Below are 26,968 nucleotides of genomic sequence, written 5' to 3'. Positions count from 1 at the left end.
AACACTAATCACATGAGATAAATACACAATGTATAATCATCATGATACATTAAGCCAAACATAATATACCATGTTTGATCATGGTCAGTACTGTTCCATGGCCATAGAAGTTTTTATACTACGTACAGTTCAAGTTCTTGTCAACCATGGACATGGTTGTTCTGACCATGATTATGGATGTCTTGACCATGGTTGTATGTCAATGGCTGACAATAGTCATTTGATTTTTAACCATGTTTGACCATGGTCATTAGAATGGTCAACCATGGCACTTCATGGTTGACCGTCAATTATCATGGTCACCATGGTAAAACATGGTTGCACAATAGCCATTGCTTTGTCTTCAATTAAAAAAGCCAAGCAATAAAGTTGGCAAAGGGTGGATTTCAAACCTACAATATCAACCACAGCTGAGTCAACCACCACTGAAACTTTAATTATTTAACTCATTATGTTGTTTAATAATTTGTGTTGAATAATCATTTGATAGTTGTAGATGTTGTAGATGTTGCAAATCCTAATGAAGTGATCCCTAATGCAACTATTGTGAGTGTTCATGAGTACGGCAACCGAGGAGGGTCACGACTACCCCTTTTCGTTTGCCATTCTATTATTTGCTTTTACATTTAAAATTTAATTTCAATTGGCATTTTCACTGAGATTTTGACTTAAATTAAAATTGTGACTTACATTTCTATTCAAAAGTCTATTTGCACTGAAATTTTGACTTGAATTTTTTTGCATTGAGAAATGATTGAGACTTGCATTTAGAATTATACTTGTATTGGAATTTTGACTTGTATTTCAAAGTTCATTTGCATTGGGATTTGATTTGTGTTTGAATTTAAAAAAAGTCATTTGCATTGGGATTTGATTTGTGTTTGAATTTAAAAAAAGTCATTTGCATTGAGATTTTACCGTAACTAGCATTTGAATTTTCACTTTCATTGGGATTTTGACTTGCATTTGCATTTAAAACTTTATTTGCATTGAGATTTTGACTTGTATTTGCATTTAAAAGTTCATTTGCATTGAGATTTTGACTTGTATTTGCATTTAAAAGTTCATTTGCATTGGGATTTTGACTTGTATTTGCATTTAAAAGTTCGTTTGCATTGAGATTTTGACTTGTATTTGCATTTAAAAGTTCATTTGCATTGGGATTTTGACTTGTATTTCGACTCTCATTTGCATTTTCACTTTCACTTGCACTGGGATTTTGGCCTGCATTGTGATTTTGACTTGCATTTTCATTTGTTGCGCTTTGACCCTTGACCCCTGATCCATGACCTATACAGCTCGACCAATAGGGGAGTTCCATTTTCGCACCTCAGAGTAGCGAAGCGTATTCGTGTTATCTATATTATTACTGTGCTGGTTATGGATGCAAAACTATTAGGTACAGGTGAGTTAACATAATTTTTTATCGTGAGCGCATTTCAAGAATACACGCTTATATTGATGGCGAGTTTGATGCATTGTACTTATTTGAAATTCATAGACAAGGCTGCCAGCCGTATAGCCCTGCGTACAGTGCTGTGTGTAAGGGGACGCGTTCGGTTGATAGTGGGGACATCTATCAACCGAACGCGTCCCCGTACACACAGCACTGTACGCAGGGCTACCAGCCGTAATGTGAAGTACTTGGATGAATCCGCCAGTGTTGGAGAGTGTTATGTTACAATCGACAGGCAATACGTTAAATACGAACGGAGTATATCAACAATATTTCAGTGATATTTAGTCCATTCTTAAATTAATACTACTATAATATGTATAAAGATTTAGTGGTGACGGTGGCCAGTCGACTGTGCCCGGAGAATGGGTAGTAATGCAAAATTACCGGTAACATTTATTATTGATTTTACGCCCTCTGGTGTCAAGATTATCAAAATACTACATTTACGTGTATATTATGAAGTGTTATCACGTAATGAATATGTTGATGCTTTTGACCGTTGCCGTTAAATGTAACTAATAAGAACACTGGCATGTTCGGTATCAAGTCACTTGGAATAAATTTGAAATACAACATATTTTTTTTTTATTTCAGACATGGAAGATTATTTACGAACACTTGTGGAGCGCGGTAAAGACAACATGACACTGTTGTTGTATTTGCAAAAAGATTACTGTGTTTCCTGGAGGTAATAAATGTTTATGGGTTTTACTGCTAGACATTGGATTGTTTTATCTTTAAGTTAGTATGTCTAAATGTTAGAAATGTGTAATCATTTACTCTGCACATAAAGAATAATCTTTGTTTCTCTTCAATTCTTAATAATTGTTTTTAGTCTTAGTACATTAAAAAGACGCTTGAAAGATTGGAATATTAAAAGGCATGGAGAATATACACCTGATAATGTTCGAAGAGCAGTGCAAGTAAGCATAGTTTTTCATCATAATAATTTAAACAATCATATGATGTATGAGGTCGGATAAAATAATGTTATACTAAACAAACTACATTTTGTACTTTATTATAATTGAGTATAGTTTGACACAGCATATGAATGTTTTGTTTTTTTTTCAGAAAGAATTGCAAACAGCTAGAAAACTTGTTGGAATAAAAAGAATGTACCAGCGATTGAGACAACATCACCATATGCTAGTTAAAAGGTATCTTCATTCATGACATATGATGTTGACATCCATAATATTGTGTCTAGTATATAGATATGAAAATTGTTGTTCCATGTAACTGTTCATTGTTTTCCTAATGTTATATCGTATTTTCAAAATAATGATATTGCTGCATTTAATTGTTTCACAGAGATCAAGTTGAAGCTATCATGGTGGAGCAGAACTATAGTGCGATGCTTAAAAGACGCTGTGGCAGATTACAGATAGGGGAAAGGCGACGTTTTTTTTCAAAGGTAACTAAATACAAGTAATTTACTGGTTGCTACCAATGCATTTCATAAAAAATGCTTTCTTAAAAAAATCACATTTATTCCATATCAAACATTATAACTTAATTATGCTATTAAATTGCATGTTCTACTGTTTGAACACATAGTAATTTTAGGCATCTGGTATACCTTTTATATTCTTTGTAGGGACCAAACTGGTCTTGGCATTTAGACGGCTATGACAAATTGCTTGGATATAAACGGAATAAATTTCCCTTTGCAGTACATGGATGCATTGATTCCTTTTCAAGAAAAATCTTGTGGATGAGAGTACACCTTTCTAACAAAAGCCCAAATCGTATTGCACTCTATTTTTGGGAAACTGTAATTGCAGAAAATGGTAATTGATTTGTTTTATTGAAATTAACATAATGATAATATGGCATCTTGATAGAAAATAATCTCTTGTTCATCTACACTAATTGATGTGACATGGATAGTTATTAGACAGTTTTAACTTTTTAAAGCTACAAAGCTGATATCAGTGATATCATAAATGCATTCCTAGTTTATCCAAGAAGAACACGGTCTGATGCCGGAACAGAAGTTGGTCTACTTGCTCAATGTCAGATGTTTCTGCATCGAAATACGGATGTCAAGGATGTACATGTATACGGGTCTTCAATAACCAATCAAGTAAGCAACTTAGTTATTTCCTCACCAGTATATATCACATTTTTTTTGTATATGATTGTTCGTGTGTAAATCTTACTGTTATGAACCATGAGAAATTGAATGACTAATGCTTGTGTATATTATAAACATTAAGCATGGAATACACAATTTACAATTCTAGTAGATAGCTGTAAAGAACTGCTTATTAATCATGTGCAATAATTGCAGAGACATAACATTATATTCAGACAGACAGCTTGAATGAAAAATGTACCATCATGTGTCATCATACTACACCTACTATCATAATAATAGTACATCATTATGAGAAACTAAATAAGTGTTTATAATGGATGGTCACATGTGACATTTGTGTGATTACCGGTATATTGGTAAGCACAGAATCATTCTGAGACATTGTATGATAAATTTATAAAGCATGTGCTTTGAACAGTGTCTTTTCTATTTATCTTTCTTTATAATTAAATTATGGTTAAAGCTGTTTCATGATACTTATCAGGGTCTAGAAAGCAGATATCACCACCAACAATAATTGAAAAAAAAGGATTAATAATTTTCTGTTTTCTAATGCCTGGGAGCACACCTGTATGTGATTTATCCATAAACAGGGTTGTTTTAATTTATTTTACTTCACACTATTTTAACAGTGTATAGAAAGCTGGTGGGCACAGCTAAGAAAATACAATGCTCAATATTGGATAGATGAATTCAAGGTGAGATTATACTAAAAATTGTTGTATGTATGCAAGGGGTAGGTGACTAGTTTAATACCATTATAGTGATTGCTGTTTAAAATAGAATGCAACTTGCGCATTTTTTACATGTGTACATATTTTAACAAATATAACACTGGCACTATTTTGTGTTAAAATATGTATACAATTAATCATTGTTAGTTTTTAATTAATAGTTTATGGGTTTTTTTTGCCCCATTGTTAATCTGTTTTTGAGAAAGTGTTAAATAATATATGCATAAACGGGTGAGCAGAATTGTTCCACGAGTTCAGAAAGTATGAAACCATTACCAATCAATGTAGTACTTTAGACAAATCCACAAAGTATTTTATGAATTGTTTGTTGGAACACTTGTTTGATAAGAAAACAGGTTTTTCAATCATTGAAGTTTTATTTACATTTACAAATTCACAGTTTTTGTGAAATAGTTTGTCTCAACAGAAAAAAAAATCTACTTGGCATCAACAATTGGCTACTATGACAATATTTTTTACCCTAGGCCAACAATCCAAATTGTGATATATTATGATATATCTGTACCAAAGTGGTAAAATTCACAGTTATGCAGTTATCATTTATTTAATGACACCCTACCAAATAATTAAATATCACACTCATCACCTGTAGGACCTGGAATGCAGTGAACTTTATGACCCTGATATCAGCAACGACAGGTATGATGCATTATGTTGCTTTTTTCGGCTCCTAAGTGTCTCCAATTTCATTCAACAATGTGTAAATTGTAGAAGTGTCTGTATGAAATTTGTATTACTGTGTGTCCTAATCATGATGTAAACATTATGTAGGTAGAAGCTTTGGTTGCTGTGATAACTGGTTTATGGCTGCAGGTATACATGCCTTTATCTTACTACCTAAATTATTATAATTACCTATACAAATCATTCTGCAGCTTTCCTCTGTCAGTCAATTTGAACACATCTTGAAACAGTCTATGTATCTTGCTGTTTTCCTCTTAGAATGTGCCTCACAGCTGTATATATGCCTTTGATTAAGAAAGAGTTGGATGATTTTGTAGATGAATGGAACACACATCGTATACGTAAACAAAATAGAGTCCTAAGACCTTGTGGTATTCCTGAGGACATATATAATTTCCCTGAGAATCATGGTGAATATGAACTATTATAATAATACAATTGAGTACCGGTATATTTTTAAAAAGCAATACGACTTTATTCTGGGCATGGGAACTGTTATATATGCAATGTCAGTTGACATATTGTTCAATATATAGGAAGGAGATATATCTGATAAGTGGACCTGGAATATAAGATTTATTAAAAGACTGTAGTCATTTTCATTTAATTTGTTATGAGCACAGATTCAAAACATAGTAGAGCAGTGATTTGCATAAAAGAAATTGTCTATTTTGAAATTATGTTGCTCTCATTATCTGAAACTACAAGAGTTATTAAAATTAATATAGTTCAAGGCATATTGTGTAAAACCAGCAATAACTTTAGATATTGGCGTATTTTGTGATACTGCTTGCAAGGACCAATCAGATTACCACTACTTAATACTCTGAAATTCCAATAATTGATTCATACAGGCACCACATATTATCGATTACCTTTATTTATTTTAGGGGGAATTGAATGTGGTTTCAAACCTCGTCAGTCAGACATTGATGAAATTGAAAGAAGACACAATTTTTATGAACATACAGATGGTTATCTACCGGAAGATTTTAGAGAGAAAGTTAAACAATTAAATTTGGATGTTAACATTTCAAATGCAAGAGAATGTTATCTTGAACTTAGAGATCATTTTGCGTCAACATGTACATAGATAGTATAAACCATTAGCCATGGTTTTACCTTCAAATTCAACAGAATGCTGATTTAAGCACATATTGTGGTGAAAATACTTCAAAATCTGTCTAAAATTATTTGTTTTTAGTATTAGTGAACAGTATGTAAACTTTCTTAGTTCACTGTCAATCTATATTTTTTAAACCTGAAGATTTCTAAAATACCAATTTTGACTGGTTACAATAAAGTGGTATATATATATAGTCATCTGAAACTGAAGTGACTTTCGGCGAGTAGCAGTTTTTTGTAAAGTTTGATTCACCATCAGTCAAAATTAGTTTAAACTGATCACAGGATTTAATCAGGTATATTTTTATCAGTCTGCAGTAGTGGACACAGTTTAATATTTATTTGTTTACAGTTTTTAAAATTAGTTTACTTCAGATGGCAGTTACCTAGTTTAACTATTCAAAACTGAATTACAGTGTTCATGTATGGTCATCGAATCAGTCATTTCATTTTTGTGTCAATCTTATAAAGCCACTATACCCTAATCTGATCATTTCAAGTTGATTATATTTATTGACAGAAGTTTATTTCCCATGTATTAATTGCCAGTGATTAAAGTCGATATTACTGAAATCTCCAATATGATTAATTCATGTACAAATTCTGTCCTTCACTTGTGTTCCAGAATGTTAGCCTATTAATAAACAATATATCTTGTGACTATGCCACATTTCTTTATAGCTAATTTACCTACTATTGGTTGGTGTTATGTTTACACAATGACTAGTAAGGGTGCAGTTTAGTGTACGACAAGTCATTGTCAATGACATAGTCCCTGTCTAGTTTTTATACTCTTAATTGTAAACAATGAAAGATGTTGATAGAATATAATTAATGTTGCTGAAGGTCAAATGAAAACAAATCAATGTTTTGGACTCATTCAGCAGAGACTTAAAAACAGTGCAGGTTAACATACATGTATTCCACACAAGTCACAATAAGGTAGCAATAAAATAAGGGATTTATTCTAACCAAGTTTGACACGCTATTTAATAACAAATTACAACAGTTTGTAGGTGTACTTCTGAGATCAATAAACAAACACATTCACTTGCATGAACAATTTATTTCAATGAATATGTAACACATTAAAATGGAGTTTGTTTAAACAAATGTGTCATTTTATTCATGTAATACTATGAGTATGTATCTCGTATATAAAACAAATTCCATAACAATTTCAGCGATATTTCCAACATTTGATGTGGTAAAATGTTTTAGAATATATAACATATCAGGAACTGGACTTAAAATAAAATTACACAGTCCCCATTAAATTTTTGAAAGTTCTCTTTGTGCTTGTCATATAAAAGTGGAGGGGTTGTCGCGAGCATGTCCTTGAAACTAGAGTTTCTAGTGGCGTATACAACAGATTGTTTATTTACATCAAATTCGAACATGTGTTGTGTAACGACCCCTCCGGTTTAAGACATAGCAAAGAAAAAACATAGATCACAAGTAAAAGCATGTCCAAGTTGTCACATTTTAAACAAACAAGATGGCCGCCAGTCAGCCATATTTGATCAAATTGAATTGACATGTACATGTATACATTTATGACATGCTAAATATCAATGAAAATGATACATGGGTGACAGAGATATAGTAATAAGGCCAAAAATAAAAACAGTCGTTATTCTGCCATCTTTGATCTGATTATGAAACAATTTGACATGTATGATGTATGTGCCAAATACGAATGAAAATGGTACATAAATCTTGGAAATATAGTAGTAAGGCCAAAAAATCAGATGGCTGTCAATCGGCCATCCTTGATCCGATTTTGGAACAAATTGTCATGGACATGTATCCTAACATGTATAAAGTATGTGCCAAATTTGAATGAAAACTGACAAAGCATTCCAAGATACCACATTTAAAAAAAAAAACAAGATGCCTGCCAGTCATCCATCTTTGATATAATTGCGAAAGAAATTGTCATGGACATGTATTCTAACATCTACCAAGTTTGAATGAAAACTGACAAAGCATGTCCAAAATACATCATTTTCAAAAAACAAGATGGCTGCCAGTCGGCCATTTTGAATCAAATCGCTAAACCACTGCATGTGCATATTTCCCACATAAAGTACTAGGCACATGCAAAGAATGAACTGAATCGGTCCAAAGGATTCTGAAGTATGACTCCGGACAGACGGACACATGCATGGACGCACAGACGGAGACCGAATTATAAGTCCCCGTTTTCAGACTTCGTCCGAACGGGACTAATAATAGAAACATATGGGTATGTGTTTAGTAGTTATTTGGTTCTCAGTATTGTATTTGAAAGGTACAAAGGTTGGAAAATGCACATTTTGAACAGTTAAAGAGTTATTTAGAAAATGAAATCAAAGACTTTCTAATGCAGAGTGTACTAGAGGCAACAAAAACATGGTAAAGAAATAAACAATAAGTTTGTCAGCTGAGATTTGTTTACTTCTGTAAAACCATTTACAAAGGTCAGCCTTTGTCGGTCAGCCATTTTGGATTAGATATTGCAACAAAAATGCATGAACAATTTTCCAATATAATGTCTAATGTGTGAATTTGAACTTGATCGTTCCATTCTACAGTTTTGGACTGTATCCAAAAGCTGTAAATCGGGTAATTATTATGCAAATTGATAATAAACCTTCACAGACCTCAATCACAAACTTATGTCTGTAGGTTATACCCTAGCAACTATACACTGACTTTTATTGGCAGATGAGGCAATTAACATGCATAGTTTCAACACAAATTTAATCACATATGTGGAGTGGAGCACTATAGTTTTGTTGAAATTCAATGATTGTGAATGGTTCTTCAGATCCAGGCACCAGTGTAAATCAGGCGTCAAGTAATAAAGATTTGTTCCGTTGTACTGAGAACTCAATCAACGATCTTATCTGGACTTCGGAAACCCTGCTTTGAAAAATAATATGTGTATAAATAAGAATCTTTATCTTTATTTTGCTTGTAGCATGTTGAATGAATTAAAAATAACAGTCCCGTCATTCTATTTGATTCATCACAATTTAGCAGGTATATCATATACAAAAATTGAGGCCATTCCTATATAGCAATTTTTTTTTTAAATTTAAACCACAGTTCAAATGAAATAATATAAATGACCGAAAGCTTATATTATAGATTGTATCCTATGCTATGATTTTCTTTCTGGACATTGATGTTATTACACTTTCGACAAATGTTTATGTTACCATGTGTTTAGAAAGCAGGGCAAACTGTATACTGCTACAAACCCACAATCTCTCTGATATGAGACAAACATGCTAGCCTCTGTACCATTGTTAACATATGGTATTTATATGATGAGCATGAAATTGATCTAGGTATGGAAACTGCAAGAAACAGTTCTTGATCTTTATAAACAATTGTGACTCATGCTAGTCATTCAACTTTTACATTTGAAGGTGTAATAAGATTTAACCCTTACGGCAATAGTGCCATTAAGTTTTAAAGGTGTACATGGTACACAATAATTTGCAAGTATATTTGAGAAAAGTTCTGAACAATAAATCATTCCATTTTGCCCAAATTCAAAAAAGAAGACATGTACAACATACAATCATCACTGTCAATTTTACAAGTGTTTATTGATTACCAGGTACATTATGGGACTGAGCTGCATAGAAGAACCAATTAAATGCTCAATGCTGGTTGGGGGTGATCAGGAATGCAATAACTTAACACACAGCTCTATAACACATAATCAAAATATTATAATAAAACATAATACAATCATGAGAAGTACTTACAATAATGTTTGACTCACAGTCCAAACCTTCACCTTTTAATTGCTCATCAATAAGATCCACAAGTGGCTCCATGTCTGTAGAAATAGATAGGTAAAGTAGTAATAACCGACCTAACCGCAGACAATTTGTAAACATACAAATAGATAATCGTAACAAATAGTTTTAATCTAATCACAAATGAGAAACAAGAAATATAACATAATAAACAAGTCATTGAAAATGACATACTGGTAGTCCCTGTTAAATTTTTGAAAGTTCTCTTTGTGCTCGACATATTAAAGCGGAGGGGTTGTCGCAAGCGTGTCCTTGAAACTTGAGTCCTAAGTGGCATATACAACAGATTGTTTATTTACATCAAATTCAAACACGTGTTGCGTGACAACTCCTCAGGTTTAGGACATAGCAAAGAAAAACATAGATCACAAGTGAAAATAAAACAATTTGAGGTGCATGTCTATGTTATTTGTTCTAAAATTACTCAAATCTTTTTATGAAGTTTTAACAATTCAGTGAAAAACTAGAGACTATCTGTTTTTGTGTGATAAAAATAGACATTTGGAAAGTTGAAAGGAAATTAAACTAAAAATGGATATTTTTAATTTTTTACAAATGATTTTTCATCAGTATTTGTTTATATTTTTTTAAAAATGTGCTGACAACACTTTTAAAAGTCTATAGAAATAACGTATATCAATCTGATTAAGTAAAATTTTATCTTAATATACTGGGAGTTTTTGAAGATGCAAGATGGATAAAAACAAATATAAATGCAATAAAAAACATGCCGTACAATACAACTGATTGTAATGAGATTGACTAAAGTTCAATTTGAAAAAAATGTTGACATCTTAGGATAGTATACAATATTTTTGTAGGGGAGTGATATGAATCTAGGTAACTTACTCTACATGTAGAAATATCCAGTCCTATAGGACTGGCAGTGTAAAGTCCTATAGGAATTGTATAGTCCTATAAGACTTATGATCTCACACACCAGTCCTATAGGACTGGCAGTGTAAAGTCCTATAGGAATTGTATAGTCCTATAAGACTTATGATCTCACACACCAGTCCTATAGGACTGGCAGTGTAAAGTCCTATAGGAATTGTATAGTCCTAAAAGACTTATGATCTCACACGCCTGTCCTATAGGACTGGCAGTGTAAAGTCCTATAGGAATTGTATAGTCCTATAAGACTTATGATCTCACACACCAGTCCTATAGGACTGGCAGTGTAAAGTCTTATAGGAATTGTATAGTCCTATAAGACTTATGATCTCACATGCCTGTCCTATAGGACTGGCAGTGTAAAGTCCTATAGGAATTGTATAGTCCTATAAGACTTATGATCTCACACGCCTGTCCTATAGGACTGGCAGTGTAAAGTCCTATAGGAATTGTATAGTCCTATAAGACTTATGATCTCACACACCAGTCCTATAGGACTGGCAGTGTAAAGTCTTATAGGAATTGTATAGTCCTATAAGACTTATGATCTCACATGCCTGTCCTATAGGACTGGCAGTGTAAAGTCCTATAGGAATTGTATAGTCCTATGAGACTTATGATCTCACACACCAGTCCTATAGGACTGGCAGTGTAAAGTCCTATAGGAATTGTATAGTCCTATAGGACTTATGATCTCACACGCCTGTCCTATAGGACTGGCAGTGTAAAGTCCTATAGGAATTGTATAGTCCTATAGGACTTATGATCTCACACACCAGTCCTATAGGACTGGCAGTGTAAAGTCCTATAGGAATTGTATAGTCCTATAGGACTTATGATCTCACACACCAGTCCTATAGGACTGGCAGTGTAAAGTCCTATAGGACTTGTTGATTCCTATAGGAATTTACATAAAGTCCTATAGGACTATACATGTCCTATAGGATTTCATGAAAAGTCCTATAGGATTTTTTAAAATCCTATAAGATTATAAAAATCCTATAGGAAACTTTTGTAAGGGATAGTCACTTATAAATAGTGAAAGTGTATCCAACCATGGAGGTATAAACTGTTTATACCTCCATGATGAACATAATCTCATCTTTATTTCCTGTACTACCAGAATAATGCATTTTCAGAGCTAGGGTGATTTACATATGTACAATGTCAACATTAGCAGATTACTAGTGTACATGTATGTATAGCTTCTGTTACTCACTTTTATAAAGACATAAATGAACTAAATATACCTTTCAGTTTCAAGAGTCTGCAATAGCTGTTGCAGGTATGCTCCTGGCAAAAATTGTTTAAAGCTTGTTGTGACATGTTGTCACATCCAAAGTACCTAGCATAAAAAAATTTAACAATTATTTTGATTGTAACTATTGTGGTTGCATATTCTAGAAATGAGTGAATGGAATGGCAAGGTATAATTCTGAGAGGCAAAATATGTTAATTTACAAGGTTATATATTGTAGTGCTAAACTATGAAATACAATATGAGGTTATTACGAGGATACCTCAAAGTATGCAAGAAGACAGTACAGTGCAACAGCATACTGTCTGAGTGCATACTTTGAGGTATCTTCAAAATAACCTTATTATTATACATCTTTTACTTCCTAAGATACATCATGGGAATGCAGAAATCCAAAAACAGAATCTGCTAACTTCTTTGTGTGGATCGAGTCCAGCCAAACCCCGGTGGCAGCCATGTTTGTTTTTATTATTAGAGGACGCTTACGCGCGCAATCATACCATATTTGGAATTCACATTTCCATATATATGGAAGGATGAAAATACCCTGTAAAATACCGCAAAATTACAACACGCTGTAAATTATGGCGTTACGGTGACAGATGTATAATAATATGTAATATAACTGATGAACAGTATAAGCAGAGTACTGTGACTTAATGCTTAGCACATATTATTTTGGTTATGTAATAATAATAAAATAATAATTTAGTGTAGATTTTGCGAGTGAAAATATATATAAAAAAAAAGTACTATAACTATATGTAAATAATCAAATATGTGTTTAACCTTAAAACTTTTGGGAACCCAACAAGAAGTAAACAAAAATATTTTAATAACTTCACTATACATAATGAGATAGTGACGGTACAAAACATAAGCTTACAGTTCTTGTGTTTCCAAATCACCAACTTCCCAAGTTGCCATTGAAATGTCAGTCAGTGAGAGACCAACGCCTGTAACAAAACATTAACATGTCAGTCTGTACTATTTGTTCTATTAAAGAAATATAGGACAATAAAATACTACCAAGATTTGAAAAGGCGTCAAGCAGTGTTCAGCAACATACAATCATCTACACATCATGATTCATTAATAAATTTAAAAATAAAACAAACCTTGCAGATCAGCCACCATCAATTTACGGTTGTACTTATGATATACAAAATGGCAAAAAGCTGATATTTTTTTGCCATGCTCTGTCTCAATTAAATCTTTGTATACTCTTCCGTCATTATTCATGTACTTAACAAATTTTCCTTTTAATTTTTCTTCTAACACGTACACATGATGACTATTGTTGTCTTGTATCATATAACATGGAATGATTCTGATAAGAAACATTAACAACAATGTGTTCAGTAAATAACATTAAAAAAATCTACATTATCATCACTTTTCATTCATGTTCACAACTTGTAATGACAACATTTCACATCTTTGAGTGGACGCCAGAATATGTTGCATGATGTGTTTATGAAAATTTTAAATAAATTGATCAGTAAAGGTAAGTCTGACACTAGAACCATTAAGATTTTCAGGAAATTAATCACAACAAAGTTTACAACATGAAGATAATACTGCATATGGTACTTGTAATACAATTACTGAATGTATATCACATCTCATTTGATAATACCTTGGCGCTTCTCCAAACTCTTTTGGGATGACGTCTTTGAAATTTAAAGACAACATTCTTGCTGACATTTGAGATTGCACTTCCTGTATGAAAAAGAATATGATCAAAATTAGATCCCATTCCACAGCCAATTAATTTTAAGAGCTGAAAAACTTTCCTAATAATAACAAAAAAAAGTTAATGACTAGATATATGATAATTTAATTGAGAAAATAATGGTTACAATTCACTATATTATTAAAAAGTTACACTTAGTAGTATAGCTAAAAACCAGCAATACAGGAAAAAGTCTTTACCTTTTTAGTCATAGAGATGATAGCTTCATTCTTCGATTTTGATAAATGCGGCTTATAGTGGATTTCATACATTGTTCTTATTGTTGAATCCTTGTAAGTCTTAACCACATAGGCCAGAGTTGTGTCCAACACATTTGATGACAACAAGTCACAGTTATAACAGTTTCTCATTCCCCCTTCTCCAATTAAGGAAGTTACTCTGTATTTGATGGGAAAGGAGGTTTCCTTCCATTTTATCCCATCAGATGTTATTTGCACTAAATACAGGGAACCAGTAGAATCTAGTGATAAAATATTCAAAAACAAACATACAAGTTAATTCACACTTCCATATACTGTAAAATGCTTTATGTTTGCTTTTAATTTTTTTTCATTATTTTCACTAAATTATTTTCATAAAATTCAGCGAATATACCTTTTTTCCTATATTTTACATTCAGCAAAATCAATGAAAATAAACTGTATACTAAAATAAAGTAGTTAAAATTTATTATATTATATCTACTATATGCTCTCCACCATCTATATTAATGCTAGGAACTGGCATGCAAATGATAATATAATAAATGTAGCAGATTTAACAATAATCACTATATAGGTCTCTCTTTATGTATCTATAGCCTTGTTCACACTTGCTGACAAATGGAGGGCACTTAAGACTACTTTGTACATATTTCTTATCAGTGGGCTGAATCTCTATTCTGTTCAGCATCATATGTGGTAATTTATGTTTTACATGGCTTTCACACCTTTTCACCTAAACATTGGGTTGCTATCAGGGATAATTCCCAGTGTTTAACACAGAACTCAGGGTTAAGACTAGCCTTCTCACTCTGAGCTATTGGGAAAATCTTAATAATTAAAAGTAAATGAAAAAGAAATTATATTTCATTACATGACCTGATAAAGAATGTAATAACTAGTATTCTAAATCAACATTTTACTTACAGTTTTTCTCAAGAGGAGTACATTGCAGGCTTTTGCCAAACTGCATGAAATGAGTTAACCCTACTGCATAACAAAACAGTAATTCAATTTTAAATTTAGAACAATTTTCTTCTGTTTAACAGCTGCATGCTCCAAATAATTATAATAATAAACAATAACAAAATTGATTACTAAAATATATTAACTGATAATCCAACTATATGAAATAAAATCTGCAATAATGTTTATAAAATGACATAAAGCCGATCTGGATGTGAGTGAAACATGCAGAAAAAAATGAAATTGGTTTGCAGGTACTCAGTAAAAACAACAATTTATGTGAAACTTATAAAATAGTAAATTACGTTACCAATTTGAGTTCGAGCCAAATTAAATTGTTAAACTACTGAACATGTTACTGCACATATGTGCAATGCATTATGGGAGAGGAATGTTTTCAGTATATAATGGAAAATGAAATATCATAATGAATAACTTAATTATTTTTTTTTTTTTGCATCTTGATGGTTTGAACCCATAATAATGAGCATAAAAATATAATGGGAGTAGTAAGTATGAAAAAGATGACATAACAACAGGGGAAAACATACTGTATTCACTTATACCCAAGCTTTCAGATGATGTATAGGTTATTATAAATGACAGATCAATTTTTAACTCAGGTTTTCCCCTGTTGCTACATTAATAGCTTTTCAGAGAATAGCAATTTGATTAGTCTTTCAATGTACTGGTACACTAAGTTGCATTCCAACTTTGTATTCAATGCAGAACACATCTTACTTAGATACTGAAGGGGAAGTTTAATTTTAGTAGGGATTACCGGTAATATTTGAGATACCATATATTCACAGGACTCTAAAATCACAGGTTTGTGATAGAAACAATACATTTTAATGTTCATTAAATTAAAATACGGTAGTCAGTGAAGCTAGCAAGCATTGAAAATAGTTGTGAATCACCAAATCAAACATACCAAGAATTTTCATTATTGTATGCACACAACAGTGTTTATAATACATCAGAAAAATCTTCTAAATTTGATTTCAGGATTCTGTTGGACAATATTTCTCATGGATTGTACAAAATTCAAAGTTATTATCAATGCTAACAGGCGTCAGTGAGAGGGTTTCTACAAATCATACAAAGTGATAATGCAATATATATAGATATCTCTTGGTGCACCTTGTTCTATTTATGCAAGCATCTGAGGTATCGTGTAATGGCAATGATTTGATTCTAGTTGCTCAGATTTTGCGCTCCAACTTCGTTTAATAATCCAAGCTCAAGTTAAAGCTCAGGATGGTGCTCAGGTTTACTCTGAGCAAGCTCAAGTGGAAGATCATTACATAACTGAACATCTGGGTGTCTACATCCATGATCATGATCGATCATGTTTTGACCATCAATGACTACAATTGTTGACTATAATCATAACCGAGAATGATCTGATTCCAGAAACACGCATGGTCATTGATGGTAAAACAAAATCTCCATATTGTTATGTGAGCAGCAAACATGATCCTTCATGGTCTGCTAACATTTATAGTTGTTTTGTTCCTGTCCCTGTATTGTCTAGCTAGTGTCTTTGGACTGGCTATAATCCAAATAAATTATGGCTTACTTGATGACTTTGGTACATCTTCACTAAGAACAGCTCTCTTGACATCTGCAATACAACAAGTTCATTAGTACTTTGGTGAGATAAACACCAGACATGCCAAAGAAAAGGATACATTATATGTGAAAGAAAACAATTCATGCAGTATTGCAAAGTTAGTGTGGTTATTATGACAGCCGATACAATACAAAACATTATGTCTTCATGACTATTATGGTAGACACTTATATGAAAGACATGCTATTCAAACTTGAGCCAATTTTCTGAATGAGATCAGTCAAGTCATGCCAAAAATACAGCCCTGAAACAGAATCCATAAAAACCAAATAGTGAATGCTGACTTTTCAGGACAAGAATAACCACATCTTAATATTATAAATAGTTTAGGCCATCCACAATGTGATTCCATGCTTTATTTAGATGAGGCATTGTGCATTGATTGTTGCCTCTTCACCAATTGTTCTGTTCTGCTTAATTTGTTTTATGGTTTAATTTAACTTACGTGATAATTGTTCTATTTCCAGTGATTTGGTGTTGGATCTTCTTTTCACACCTAAATAATTTACCACAACTTAGCTTATTCCTTTTACACATTCATCTAAACTTCATCATTATGTATTATGTATATGCAATGTTGGTTTAGAATAATGTAATAATAAAAGAGAATTGCCTGTTATTTTCTTCCCAAAGCATTTCAAATTGAATAGTATTTGTTCTGCTCACCTCAATGTACTTTATTCACAATAATAAGATCAGGACAAAATAAAAACATTCTTACCGTGAGTTTGACTTAAATGTAACAGCTGTGCTGAAGCTGAATGTTCTGTAAGCGGAAACAAAAATAATCAAAATGAAATTTTATCTTGAAAGCTATTACATACAAAATAAGGCAAGTTTCATGGAACATTTATGCTATACTCATTGAATTTATGCTATACTCACCGTTTTCAACCACATATGGATTATTGCTATTAACTTCAGAACTTGTGGGTTGAAAAAGAAAAATGTATTAGATTTAATATCCAATGAGACAATAAAGATTTTTATGATTGATCTTGAATAAAAGTCAAATTTTCAAACGTGCCCCAAATAATATCATTATTTAAATCAAATGAATATTGCTGCACACATTACTTATAACTATATAGTTAATACCTTAATAAATCATCATCATCGTCATCTTCATCTTCATCTACATCTTTTGATTCCTGAAATTGAATAACATGAATGTTACTCAAAAGTAAAAGGTTAGCTTCTCAATATGAAATTTTGTTATTTTAGGGTCATCAAAAAAAGGCAATGAACACCTTGCAATTGACAAATGTATGATGTAGGTTTAAATACATGAATGACCATCAAAATTATTTCCCTCAGAAAATACCTTCTTGGAGTGGTTTTTGTTCATGTAAAACATTATATTACCTTATAAAAATGAAAACAAGTTTTCCCCTGTATTTGATAATCTTCAGTGAATTCTGGTCCTAAGACCCCACCCATAATTTTACATGAGGTACCGGTAATTTGAGGAATATGAAAGTAATCACAGCAGCTTGATTTTACATTTTCTACTGTTAATGGCTGATTGAATGGGACCTATAAACAGAACATGAATATTAGTGCCTGTTATATATAGCATATATAGCATAAAAATAAAAACATTTTAAATAAACAATATGACAGACTGAATGAATGAAATAGTGAATGAGGTCTGACTGCTAGCATTAATAAAAGTTTAAAATCTATAGTTCCAAAAAAACCTTGAACCTGGTGCATTTTTACAAAACAGATACAAGCCAGACATTTTGAATCAGAACATGAATATGTGTAACACAATGTATGTATACACAACCACAATAAGTTAAAGCAAGCCTGCGAATAATATTCATTAACAAATTTGCAATGATTTAGTCATTTAAAATCAGATTTGTGAAACAAATTCACATGCATTATATACCAAATGTACCAAATTTGAATTAAATTTGTCCATACAGTTCCAGTATGATTGATCAATAAATTTTCAACATTATAAACTGCTAGTGTTCACCCATCATAGAACAAAAGTGCATACTGTGAGATGTATGAATGATGTTTAAATGTGATTGGCCCATATATACACTCAGAAATAGCATGTCTTAAAAACAACATTTTGAATCTGTTCTGAACAAACAGATGGACACCAAAACACACCTTCCTGATTTGCACCTGACAGGGACAAAAATATCACAAAATAAAAATCTTAAATGTATGGTGACACTGCCTGATAAAAAGTTTAAGTATATTTTCCAGTACAGGGCCTATTAAATTCCAGTGATTAAGTGAATAAAATTAGAGTTACACTGTATGTTGAAGTGACCAGTGACTAAACTGAAAATAAACATAGTAAAAAAAATTAATTGTTGATATGTGTGAACTACTTCTTTCTCACATGAAACTAATGGTAATAATATAGTGCACAAAAAATATAAATCGACCAAAAAAATAAAATAATTAAACTTACCAAGACCTTCAAACCTGGGCATTTGCGGTACTTTGACCCATCGAACATCAACTTTGTGATTGTCAGAGTCTAAAACAAAAGAAAATAAGGTACTAGTATATATTGTCATTGGTGGTTTAAACTGTCAACAGTCATGTACATCCAAGTATGACTTTGACTGTAGGCAAATCAAAACTAGCTTCCTATATATTGGATGACTGAAAAAATCTACAGTTTGTATTTAAATACTATTGCTTAACATTAACTGAAAGTTTTATCTATGCCAGATCATTAACATATAAACTAATTTGACCACTGAAGCATCTTACATATATGTCTTTTTTTTCTGCCAAAACTGTTGGTTTACCAAAAATCTAAAGGAAGACACACCAAATATGAAAGCATCTCAAATAGTTGTTTTAAATAGTCATTTAGGCCAGACTTTTTTTATTCCTTGTTTCTCAAGTTTTTATGAGGCAATTTTTTTGAGGAGGGCGAAAAAAAAAAAAAATTAATTCTTTTTTTTCATTAGATTTGTGTGATTCTCAAAGAATTGTAAATGAGATCATTGATCGGAGAGAAGAAATGAAATAAAATGTTATTCCATGTATAACCTTGTTTCTCATCTGCGCGAGACTTCGGTACTTTGATCATGATACTCCCACGCAAATGCAACTTGGATTTGTTAAGCGGCGAGCGGTAAAAATTACACTGAAATAAAATTTTATTTTTATTTCATTTTCGGCTCCTGTTCATTCGGCGGGTTCGCGAAATATGGGATAATAAAAGTCTGGCCTTATGAAGAATTTTGTTCCACAACAGCCAACATCTAGTTGAGCTAAAACAGTTACTAAATCTACTACATCAGATGTTTCTGGACACATTAGTGCTTATAATTACTAATTACCTTTGGACATTTCACAAGTTCTCGCTGACATGGTCTTCGTTTGGCTAAGTTTTTGGCCCGAATATTTTTTTGCTTATTTGCAATATCTCCCCATGTTTCTAGAATAATAATTAAAGAAAGCTTAGAAAGAACTCCGGTGTGCTGAGAGTATTGGAGATACATTAAAATTAATTCAAAATTTAAGATTTGCTTTTCAAACAAGAAGCTTGGCAACCAATTTGAAATTGCTATTTGAAATGCATAGCATGAAAAAAATGTGATTCACATTAATTATCAAAATTTATAATACATACAGAAAATACATTTGATTGTTCATCCATGGTTTTTAGTTTAATTAGTTCCAGAGCACCTCTGCAATGAATTCAATTTGGTAAATCTGTTTTTTTAGATATAAGAAATAGGCTAATAATAGATAATCAATATGCATGTTTATCAACATTAAACAAATCATGGATTACTTCAACGGACCAAATGAATTATTATACAAATTAAGCAATTATTATGCTTAGATTTAGGTCTGTATATTGTTTCAAGGTACACATGTACAAAGTTTCATTATAATGTGATGATTAATCCTAACTAAATTAGTGGAAAGCTGAAAAGTAAATTAGGTAAATATTATAGATTTATATAAACCTAAAACTAATTTGATCATCACATTGTGTTAGAGTAAATATGTACCAAGATTCATGAATTAAGACAAGTCATTGTCAATGACACGTCCCCGTTCCGTTCATATTTGAGTGACATATACATTCAAAGCAGATCATGACCGAAATGCACCTGCATATGTACAACACATTGTGCTAAATCTGAACAAAATCCATCCATGCATGACTGAGATCCGGTTCTGGAATTGTGAAAATACGTGATTTTGATGCATTTTCGGCCTTAAAATGGCCATCATTCCGCTATTGTTAAGCAGATCATGAAACAAATGCACATATCTATTTGTGACATGATGTACCATGTGTGTGTGAAGTTTGAACTTGATCAATCCAGACATGTCTTGGATACGGATCCAGAACTGAATTCTTTAACAAAATGGCCGCCAGTCGGCCATTTCGAACTTGATCCGAAAAAAAAAGACGTGCATCAAGGTCCTATTATGTTTAATGTATGTACCAAATTTGAACAAAATCCATCCATGCATAACTGAGATACGGGTCCGGAATGGTAAAAATGTGCGATTTCAATGCATTTTCGGCCTTAAAGCGGCCCCCATTTGGCTATCGTTAATGAGATCATGAAACAAATGCACATACATATTTGTGACATGATGTACCTTGTGTGTGTGAAGTTTGAACTTGATCAATCCAGACATGTCTCGGATACGGATCCAGAACTGAATTCTTTAAAACAAAATGGCCGCCAGTCGGCTATTTCGAACTTGATGCGAAAAAAAAATGACGTGCATCAAGGTCCTATTATGTTTAATGTATGTACCAAATTTGAATGAAATTTGTCCATGCATAACTGAGATCTGGGTCCGGAATGGTGAAAATGTGCGATTTCAATGCATTTTCGGCCTTAAAGCGGCCCCCATTTGGCTATCGTTAATGAGATCATGAAACAAATGCACATACATATTTGTGACATGATGTACCTTGTGTGTGTGAAGTTTGAACTTGATCAATCCAGACATGTCTCAGATACGGATCCAGAACTGAATTCTTTAAAACAAAATGGCCGCCAGTCGGCTATTTCGAACTTGATCCGAAAAAAAAAATGACGTGCATCAAGGTCCTATTATGTTTAATGTATGTACCAAATTTGAATGAAATCCGTCCATGCATAACTGAGATCCGGGTCCGGAATGGTGAAAATGTGCGATTTCAATGCATTTTCGGCCTTAAAGTGGCCGCCATTTGGCTATCGTTAATGAGATCATGAAACAAATGCACATACATATTTGTGACATGATGTACCTTGTGTGTGTGAAGTTTGAACTCGATCAATCCAAGCATGTCTCAGATACGGATCCAGAACTGAATTCTTTAAAACAAAATGGCCGCCAGTCAGCCATTTCGAACCCGATCCAAAAAAAAAAATGACGTGCATCAAGGTCCTATTATGTTTAATGTATGTACCAAATTTGAACAAAATCCGTCCATGCATAACTGAGATCCGGGTCCGGAATGGTGAAAATGTGCGATTTTGATGCATTTTCGGCCTTAAAATGGCCGCTATTCGGCTATTGTTAATCGGATCATGAAAAAAATGCATGTGCATATGTCCCATATAATGTGTGATGTATGAGTGAAGTTTGAACTTAATCGGTCCATGCATGTTCGAGATACAGGTGATCACGGACGCACGGACGCACGGACGCACGGACGCACACAGGGCAAAACATAAGTCCCCGTTTTCGGACTGCGTCCGAACGGGGACTAATAAGTACTGTCACAGACCATCTATGTACAAAGTTTCATTGAAATGTGGTTAGAACCAAAACTTATGATTTATTATGCAAATTAGGTAATTAATATTATCTGATTCTAACTCAAAACTGAACGGGTCTGTGCATTGTTCTGGAGCATCAATGTACCAAATTCCATTGAAATGGAATTAATTAGTACATGTGATATTAGTGTAAAAGCCAAAAATTAACTAATTATGCAAATTAGTTGATAAATATGCACACAGGTCTTTGGATTGTTCTAGGGCATCTATGTACCAAGTTTCATTGAAGTGTAATGATGTAATAGTACCTGAAATATCAAAAGCTGATTAATTATGCAAATTACGTAATTATTATTTCACATATCTGTCTGTGCATTGTTCTATGTATCTATGTACCAAGTTTCATTGAGATGTGATGATCAGTATCTGAGATATCAGTGGAAAAGCCGAAAATTGACTAATGATTATGCAAATTAGGTTAATTATATGCATGGATTTGTACCCAAAACTGATCAAATCTGTGCATTAGTCCAGATCATCTATGTACCAAGTTTCATCAAAATCTAATGAATGGCTCTTTAGATATCAGTGGATAAATTATGAATGATTATGCTAATTAGGGAATTAATATGAACAGATTTTAACCCCAAACTAATCAGGTTTGTACATTGTCCTAGAGTATCTTTGTACTACGTTTCATTGAAATGGAATAATTAGTACTTTAGATATCAGTGTGATAGCTTAGAATTGGTTAATTATGCAAATTAGATAATTAATATGTACAGATTAATCAGGTTTGTCTATTGTCCTACAGCATCCATGTACAAAGTTTCATTGAAATGTGATGATTAGTACTTGAGATATCAGTGTGAAAGTTGAAAATTAATTAATTAATATGCATAAATACTCACCATCCATCATTCCTGCAGATGTAGTTGTAGATGTAGCACCAGAAGATACTGTACAAAAAATAAACATTTTTACTATTACTGTCTTTTAGGTAAAATTATACAATTAGTATTATGTTTAATGCTTATAATATTCAAACCAAAGCTCCCAAATACATGCAATGCCGGGTATGTATTTGAAGAGCAGCAGTTTGAGTGAGAATGTTAAACCTTGGTCATTTGTATGATGCATATCTTTTTTGTGAAAGATATTTTTTTTTTATTTTAAAAAACTTTGAAAAATAATATTTTGCAGCTTACAAAAAGAACTGGGAAACTCACCGATTTTTTTCCCTGGTGTATGGTGATTAACTCCATGGCCACAAACAACACACTCTGTTGGAATGGCCACATTATTTTCATAGGCTTTGCATCGGCATTTTTTACATGACCCAGCACACTAATAAATACGAACAGACATATTGCACCACATAATTATCGATAGCCAAATAAAGTGTCTTTGAAATTACAAAGGACAAAAACCTGAAGTGTAATATACTTTTGTAAAGATATATTCATGAACTTACATGATCTCTCGCCACACATTCGCAAGTTCTACATCTATTAGATGCGGCACTTTTTCTGTACTGATTGCAGCCACATCCACACCCACCACGAGGGATACCCTCATGGTCCAAATCCATAATACTATGAAGCAAAACAAAATTAATCTAGTTGAAGTTGCATGTTGGAATATTTCCCAAAACTTAAAATAAAATATACAGTACTAGACTCAATAAAAGACATTAGATAACATAAAAAAAATGTTTATATTCATGATAACATCCAAAACCCCTTAACATATTGTGTATTAATTCATCATTCTGAGCATAATATTGAGAGTGATTTGTAGGTCAAGGTTAATAAACAATATTTGCAGATTTACTTATATAGAATCAACACGTTTGAAAGAACAGACAGAGCTGTAACAAAGGCAACATATTATTTTGGGATGGAATACAATGACCATGATTGGTATGATATTGTAAATGCCCAATTCATGAGTTATTGTGGGTTTCCTTAAATTTTTTGCCTACACAAAATTAATTATAATAATAAATATACATTGTATGTATCATTGTATTGAAATTTAAACAAATGTTGGCACAAGCGTGAAATACTCTATATCTATATCAGTTAATCATTATATGACAACACATAAATTATCATTTTGTGTACATCCACACTCGTACATCTATAGTATTGCTGCATTTCTAAGCTTGCCAAATGAGGGCGCTATATATGAATTGTAAATATGAATATATGAATTGTAAACTATTGAACACAGGAAATAGTAAATAAATAGTACAAATCACAGTTTTTCAACGGTAAAGATAAAATTTCGCACCAATTACGCCCATTTAACATCGGAGTGGCGGTTTACTTTATAGTAATATTATTGGCCTACAATGTCTTCGTCGGGGCCGTTTACCGGCTGTTGACGTGTTGACCAACATACCCAGCCTTATATAATACTTATTCAAATAATAAGTTGCAGATCTGGGTTTCTGAGATCACAGTCACCCTAGTAGAGTGACTGTTCTGAGATTGAACACGAAGCAGACTTGAATGTCATTTTCAGTTCATTTTGTTATCGCCGGCAGGGTAAATTATAGTTTTGAACGTCGTGGGATTATTGCCACACCAGATGAATCCCGACATACACGATCTGTCAATCACGCAACGATGGAATGGACAAAATAACTACCGCAACAATAACAAATAAAACAAGAGAAAAAAACACGGAAACACAAGAAACGACAAGTGAAAGCAAGAGCTACAGAACGGCAACCATGTACATTGGTTTCTGGCTTCATCAACTGTTATTACATAGATCGTCTCGTTATAAAAATAAATAATCGATTCAGCCTCAAATGGCGTGCACTCGTATTTGTACTCTCGCGACAACAAAATTGTGTTAACTCACCTATACCTAATCCAGAACAGTGGTTTACATACACAACACGAACACGTTTTACCAATCTTCAAAATGGAACTCGCCGATTGGTCGAACTGTATAGGTTAGGGGTCAGGGGTGAAAGTGCAACAAATGAAAATTCAAACGCAAATGCAAGTCAAAATCTCAATGCAGGTCAAAATCTCAATGCAAGTGCATGTGAAAGTTAAAATACAAATGCAATTCAAAATGCAAATGAACTTTTTCAAAATGCAAATACAAGTAAAAATCTTAATGCAGATGAATTTTTAAATGCAAATACAAGTCAAAATCCCAATGCAAATGAACTTTTAAATGCAAATACAAGTCAAAATCCCAATGCAAATGAACTTTTAAATGCAAATACAAGTCAAAATCTAAATGTAAATTAAGTTTTAAATGCAAATACAAGTCAAAATCCTAATGCAAGTAAAATGTTAAATGCAAATGAACTTTTAAATGCAAATACAAGTCAAAATCTAAATGTAAATTAAGTTTTAAATGCAAATACAAGTCAAAATCTAAATGTAAATTAAGTTTAAATGCAAATACAAGTCAAAATCTAATGCAAGTAAAATGTTAAATGCAAATAAACTTTTAAATGCAAATACAAGTCAAAATCCCAATGCAAATGAACTTTTAAATGCAAATACAAGTTAAAATTTTAATTTAAGTCAAAATCTCATGAAAATGGTAATTGAAATCAAATTTTAAATGCAAAAACAAATAATTGTATGGTAAATGAAAAGGTTTAGTCGTGACCCTCCTCGGTTGCCGTACCTATCTAACCGTTGTTGATTTTTGTACAAAATTCCAAGAACACAAAACAAACAACTGACAATTAACAATCGACAAAACAAAAACACTACATAGTCACTGTAGCCACGCCAGTAAGAAAAAGATACTGTGGAACTCATTGCAAATGTAAATACAAAATAAATGTCAGTGAATACAATATTTAATAATTTGCAGCCTCCATGGGCAAGTTCACAGCCTCTAATATTGCAAAACCGTTAGTTGTGAACTGAACTTTAAATCTCATCAGGATATCCACATGAAGTTACACAGATAGAAAAAAAAATCAATATTAAGACAAGAAAATTATGCCTTTTTGTCAAGGCTATATACTGAATTCCCTTATTTTGGGGGTATTTTTGTGAGTGTACATGTATCCATAAAATTATCAAAACTTAAAATGTAATCATAGTACAAATGTAAAGTAAACAAAATTATCGAGTGATTTTGGATTTGTTGGAAAAGTACTTGAAATGCTGTGACATGGTCTACTATTGGTGGTGGGAATTACCAAGCCAGTTTATAAAACAAGCCGGTAGGCTGGTTGGCATCCGCTCCGCTCAAAAACAAGTATCATGTTTTCGGCTGTTGCCATGGTAGGACATGAACGTGCAGCTAACGTCGGTTTATAACTAAAACCGGGCCCCGTATACAAGGTTCGCAAAAAAACGTTCAGTCCTTAGAAGTCACTTTATTTTATTGCTAGGACGTATTCTGCTGTTAAATTTATTATTTCCAACCGTTTTGCGATAGTATTTTCTAGATTGAAGCATGGAGGCAAAAAGCTCCATGATTGAAGGCAGCATTTACAGTTCATTCATAGTTCAAAGTTGCGTTGGGATTACGTTGATAGAGTGTAACAATGTTGGCGCCGGTGATCTCTTACCAGTGCGCAACGTAGCCAAA

The 26,968-nt window shown here is 32.6% G+C and overlaps 2 protein-coding genes across 7 annotated transcripts; one reads left to right on the top strand and one right to left on the bottom strand.

Annotated features, from left to right (window-relative positions):
* The first annotated feature begins 600 nt into the window (after positions 1–600).
* Positions 601–6,700, top strand: LOC146734504 (uncharacterized). 2 transcript variants are annotated; one of them, XM_085507982.1, is made up of 11 exons: positions 601–1,405; positions 2,054–2,147; positions 2,295–2,382; positions 2,534–2,619; positions 2,774–2,876; positions 3,060–3,252; positions 3,421–3,548; positions 4,196–4,261; positions 4,911–4,957; positions 5,261–5,412; positions 5,893–6,700. In XM_085507982.1, the coding sequence occupies exons 1-11, from the start codon at positions 1,381–1,383 to the stop codon at positions 6,093–6,095; spliced, it is 1,185 nt and encodes a 394-aa protein (XP_085364108.1). In that variant the 5' UTR covers positions 601–1,380; the 3' UTR covers positions 6,096–6,700. The 2 variants fall into 2 exon arrangements, with proteins under 2 accessions (XP_085364108.1, XP_085364109.1); XM_085507983.1 differs by lacking the exon at positions 5,893–6,700 and adding an exon at positions 5,090–5,131 and having other exon boundaries at positions 701–1,405; positions 5,261–5,300.
* A 365-nt stretch (positions 6,701–7,065) lies between these two features.
* LOC146734503 (uncharacterized) lies at positions 7,066–25,910 on the bottom strand. 5 transcript variants are annotated; one of them, XM_085507977.1, is made up of 20 exons: positions 25,259–25,910; positions 23,859–23,979; positions 23,614–23,731; positions 23,296–23,343; positions 19,982–20,079; positions 19,096–19,164; positions 18,021–18,191; positions 17,754–17,806; positions 17,541–17,581; positions 17,377–17,421; positions 17,101–17,151; positions 16,602–16,646; positions 14,981–15,043; positions 14,033–14,313; positions 13,737–13,819; positions 13,216–13,427; positions 12,984–13,053; positions 12,090–12,184; positions 9,892–9,965; positions 7,066–9,037 (listed from the first exon to the last, which is right to left on the bottom strand). In XM_085507977.1, exons 2-20 carry the CDS (start codon positions 23,973–23,975, stop codon positions 9,002–9,004), a joined length of 1,770 nt encoding a protein of 589 aa, XP_085364103.1. In that variant the 5' UTR covers positions 23,976–23,979; positions 25,259–25,910; the 3' UTR covers positions 7,066–9,001. The 5 variants fall into 5 exon arrangements, with proteins under 5 accessions (XP_085364103.1, XP_085364105.1, XP_085364106.1 ...); XM_085507979.1 differs by having other exon boundaries at positions 7,066–9,034; XM_085507980.1 differs by lacking the exon at positions 14,981–15,043 and having other exon boundaries at positions 25,259–25,909.
* Between the last annotated feature and the right edge of the window lie 1,058 nt (positions 25,911–26,968).

Source organism: Saccoglossus kowalevskii, chromosome 14 (assembly GCF_978046115.1).
Source record: "Saccoglossus kowalevskii chromosome 14, keSacKowa6.1, whole genome shotgun sequence".
Taxonomy (NCBI): domain Eukaryota; kingdom Metazoa; phylum Hemichordata; class Enteropneusta; family Harrimaniidae; genus Saccoglossus; species Saccoglossus kowalevskii.
Note: the sequence above shows the minus strand (reverse complement) of the source record. Positions and strands in the feature narration are given on the sequence as shown.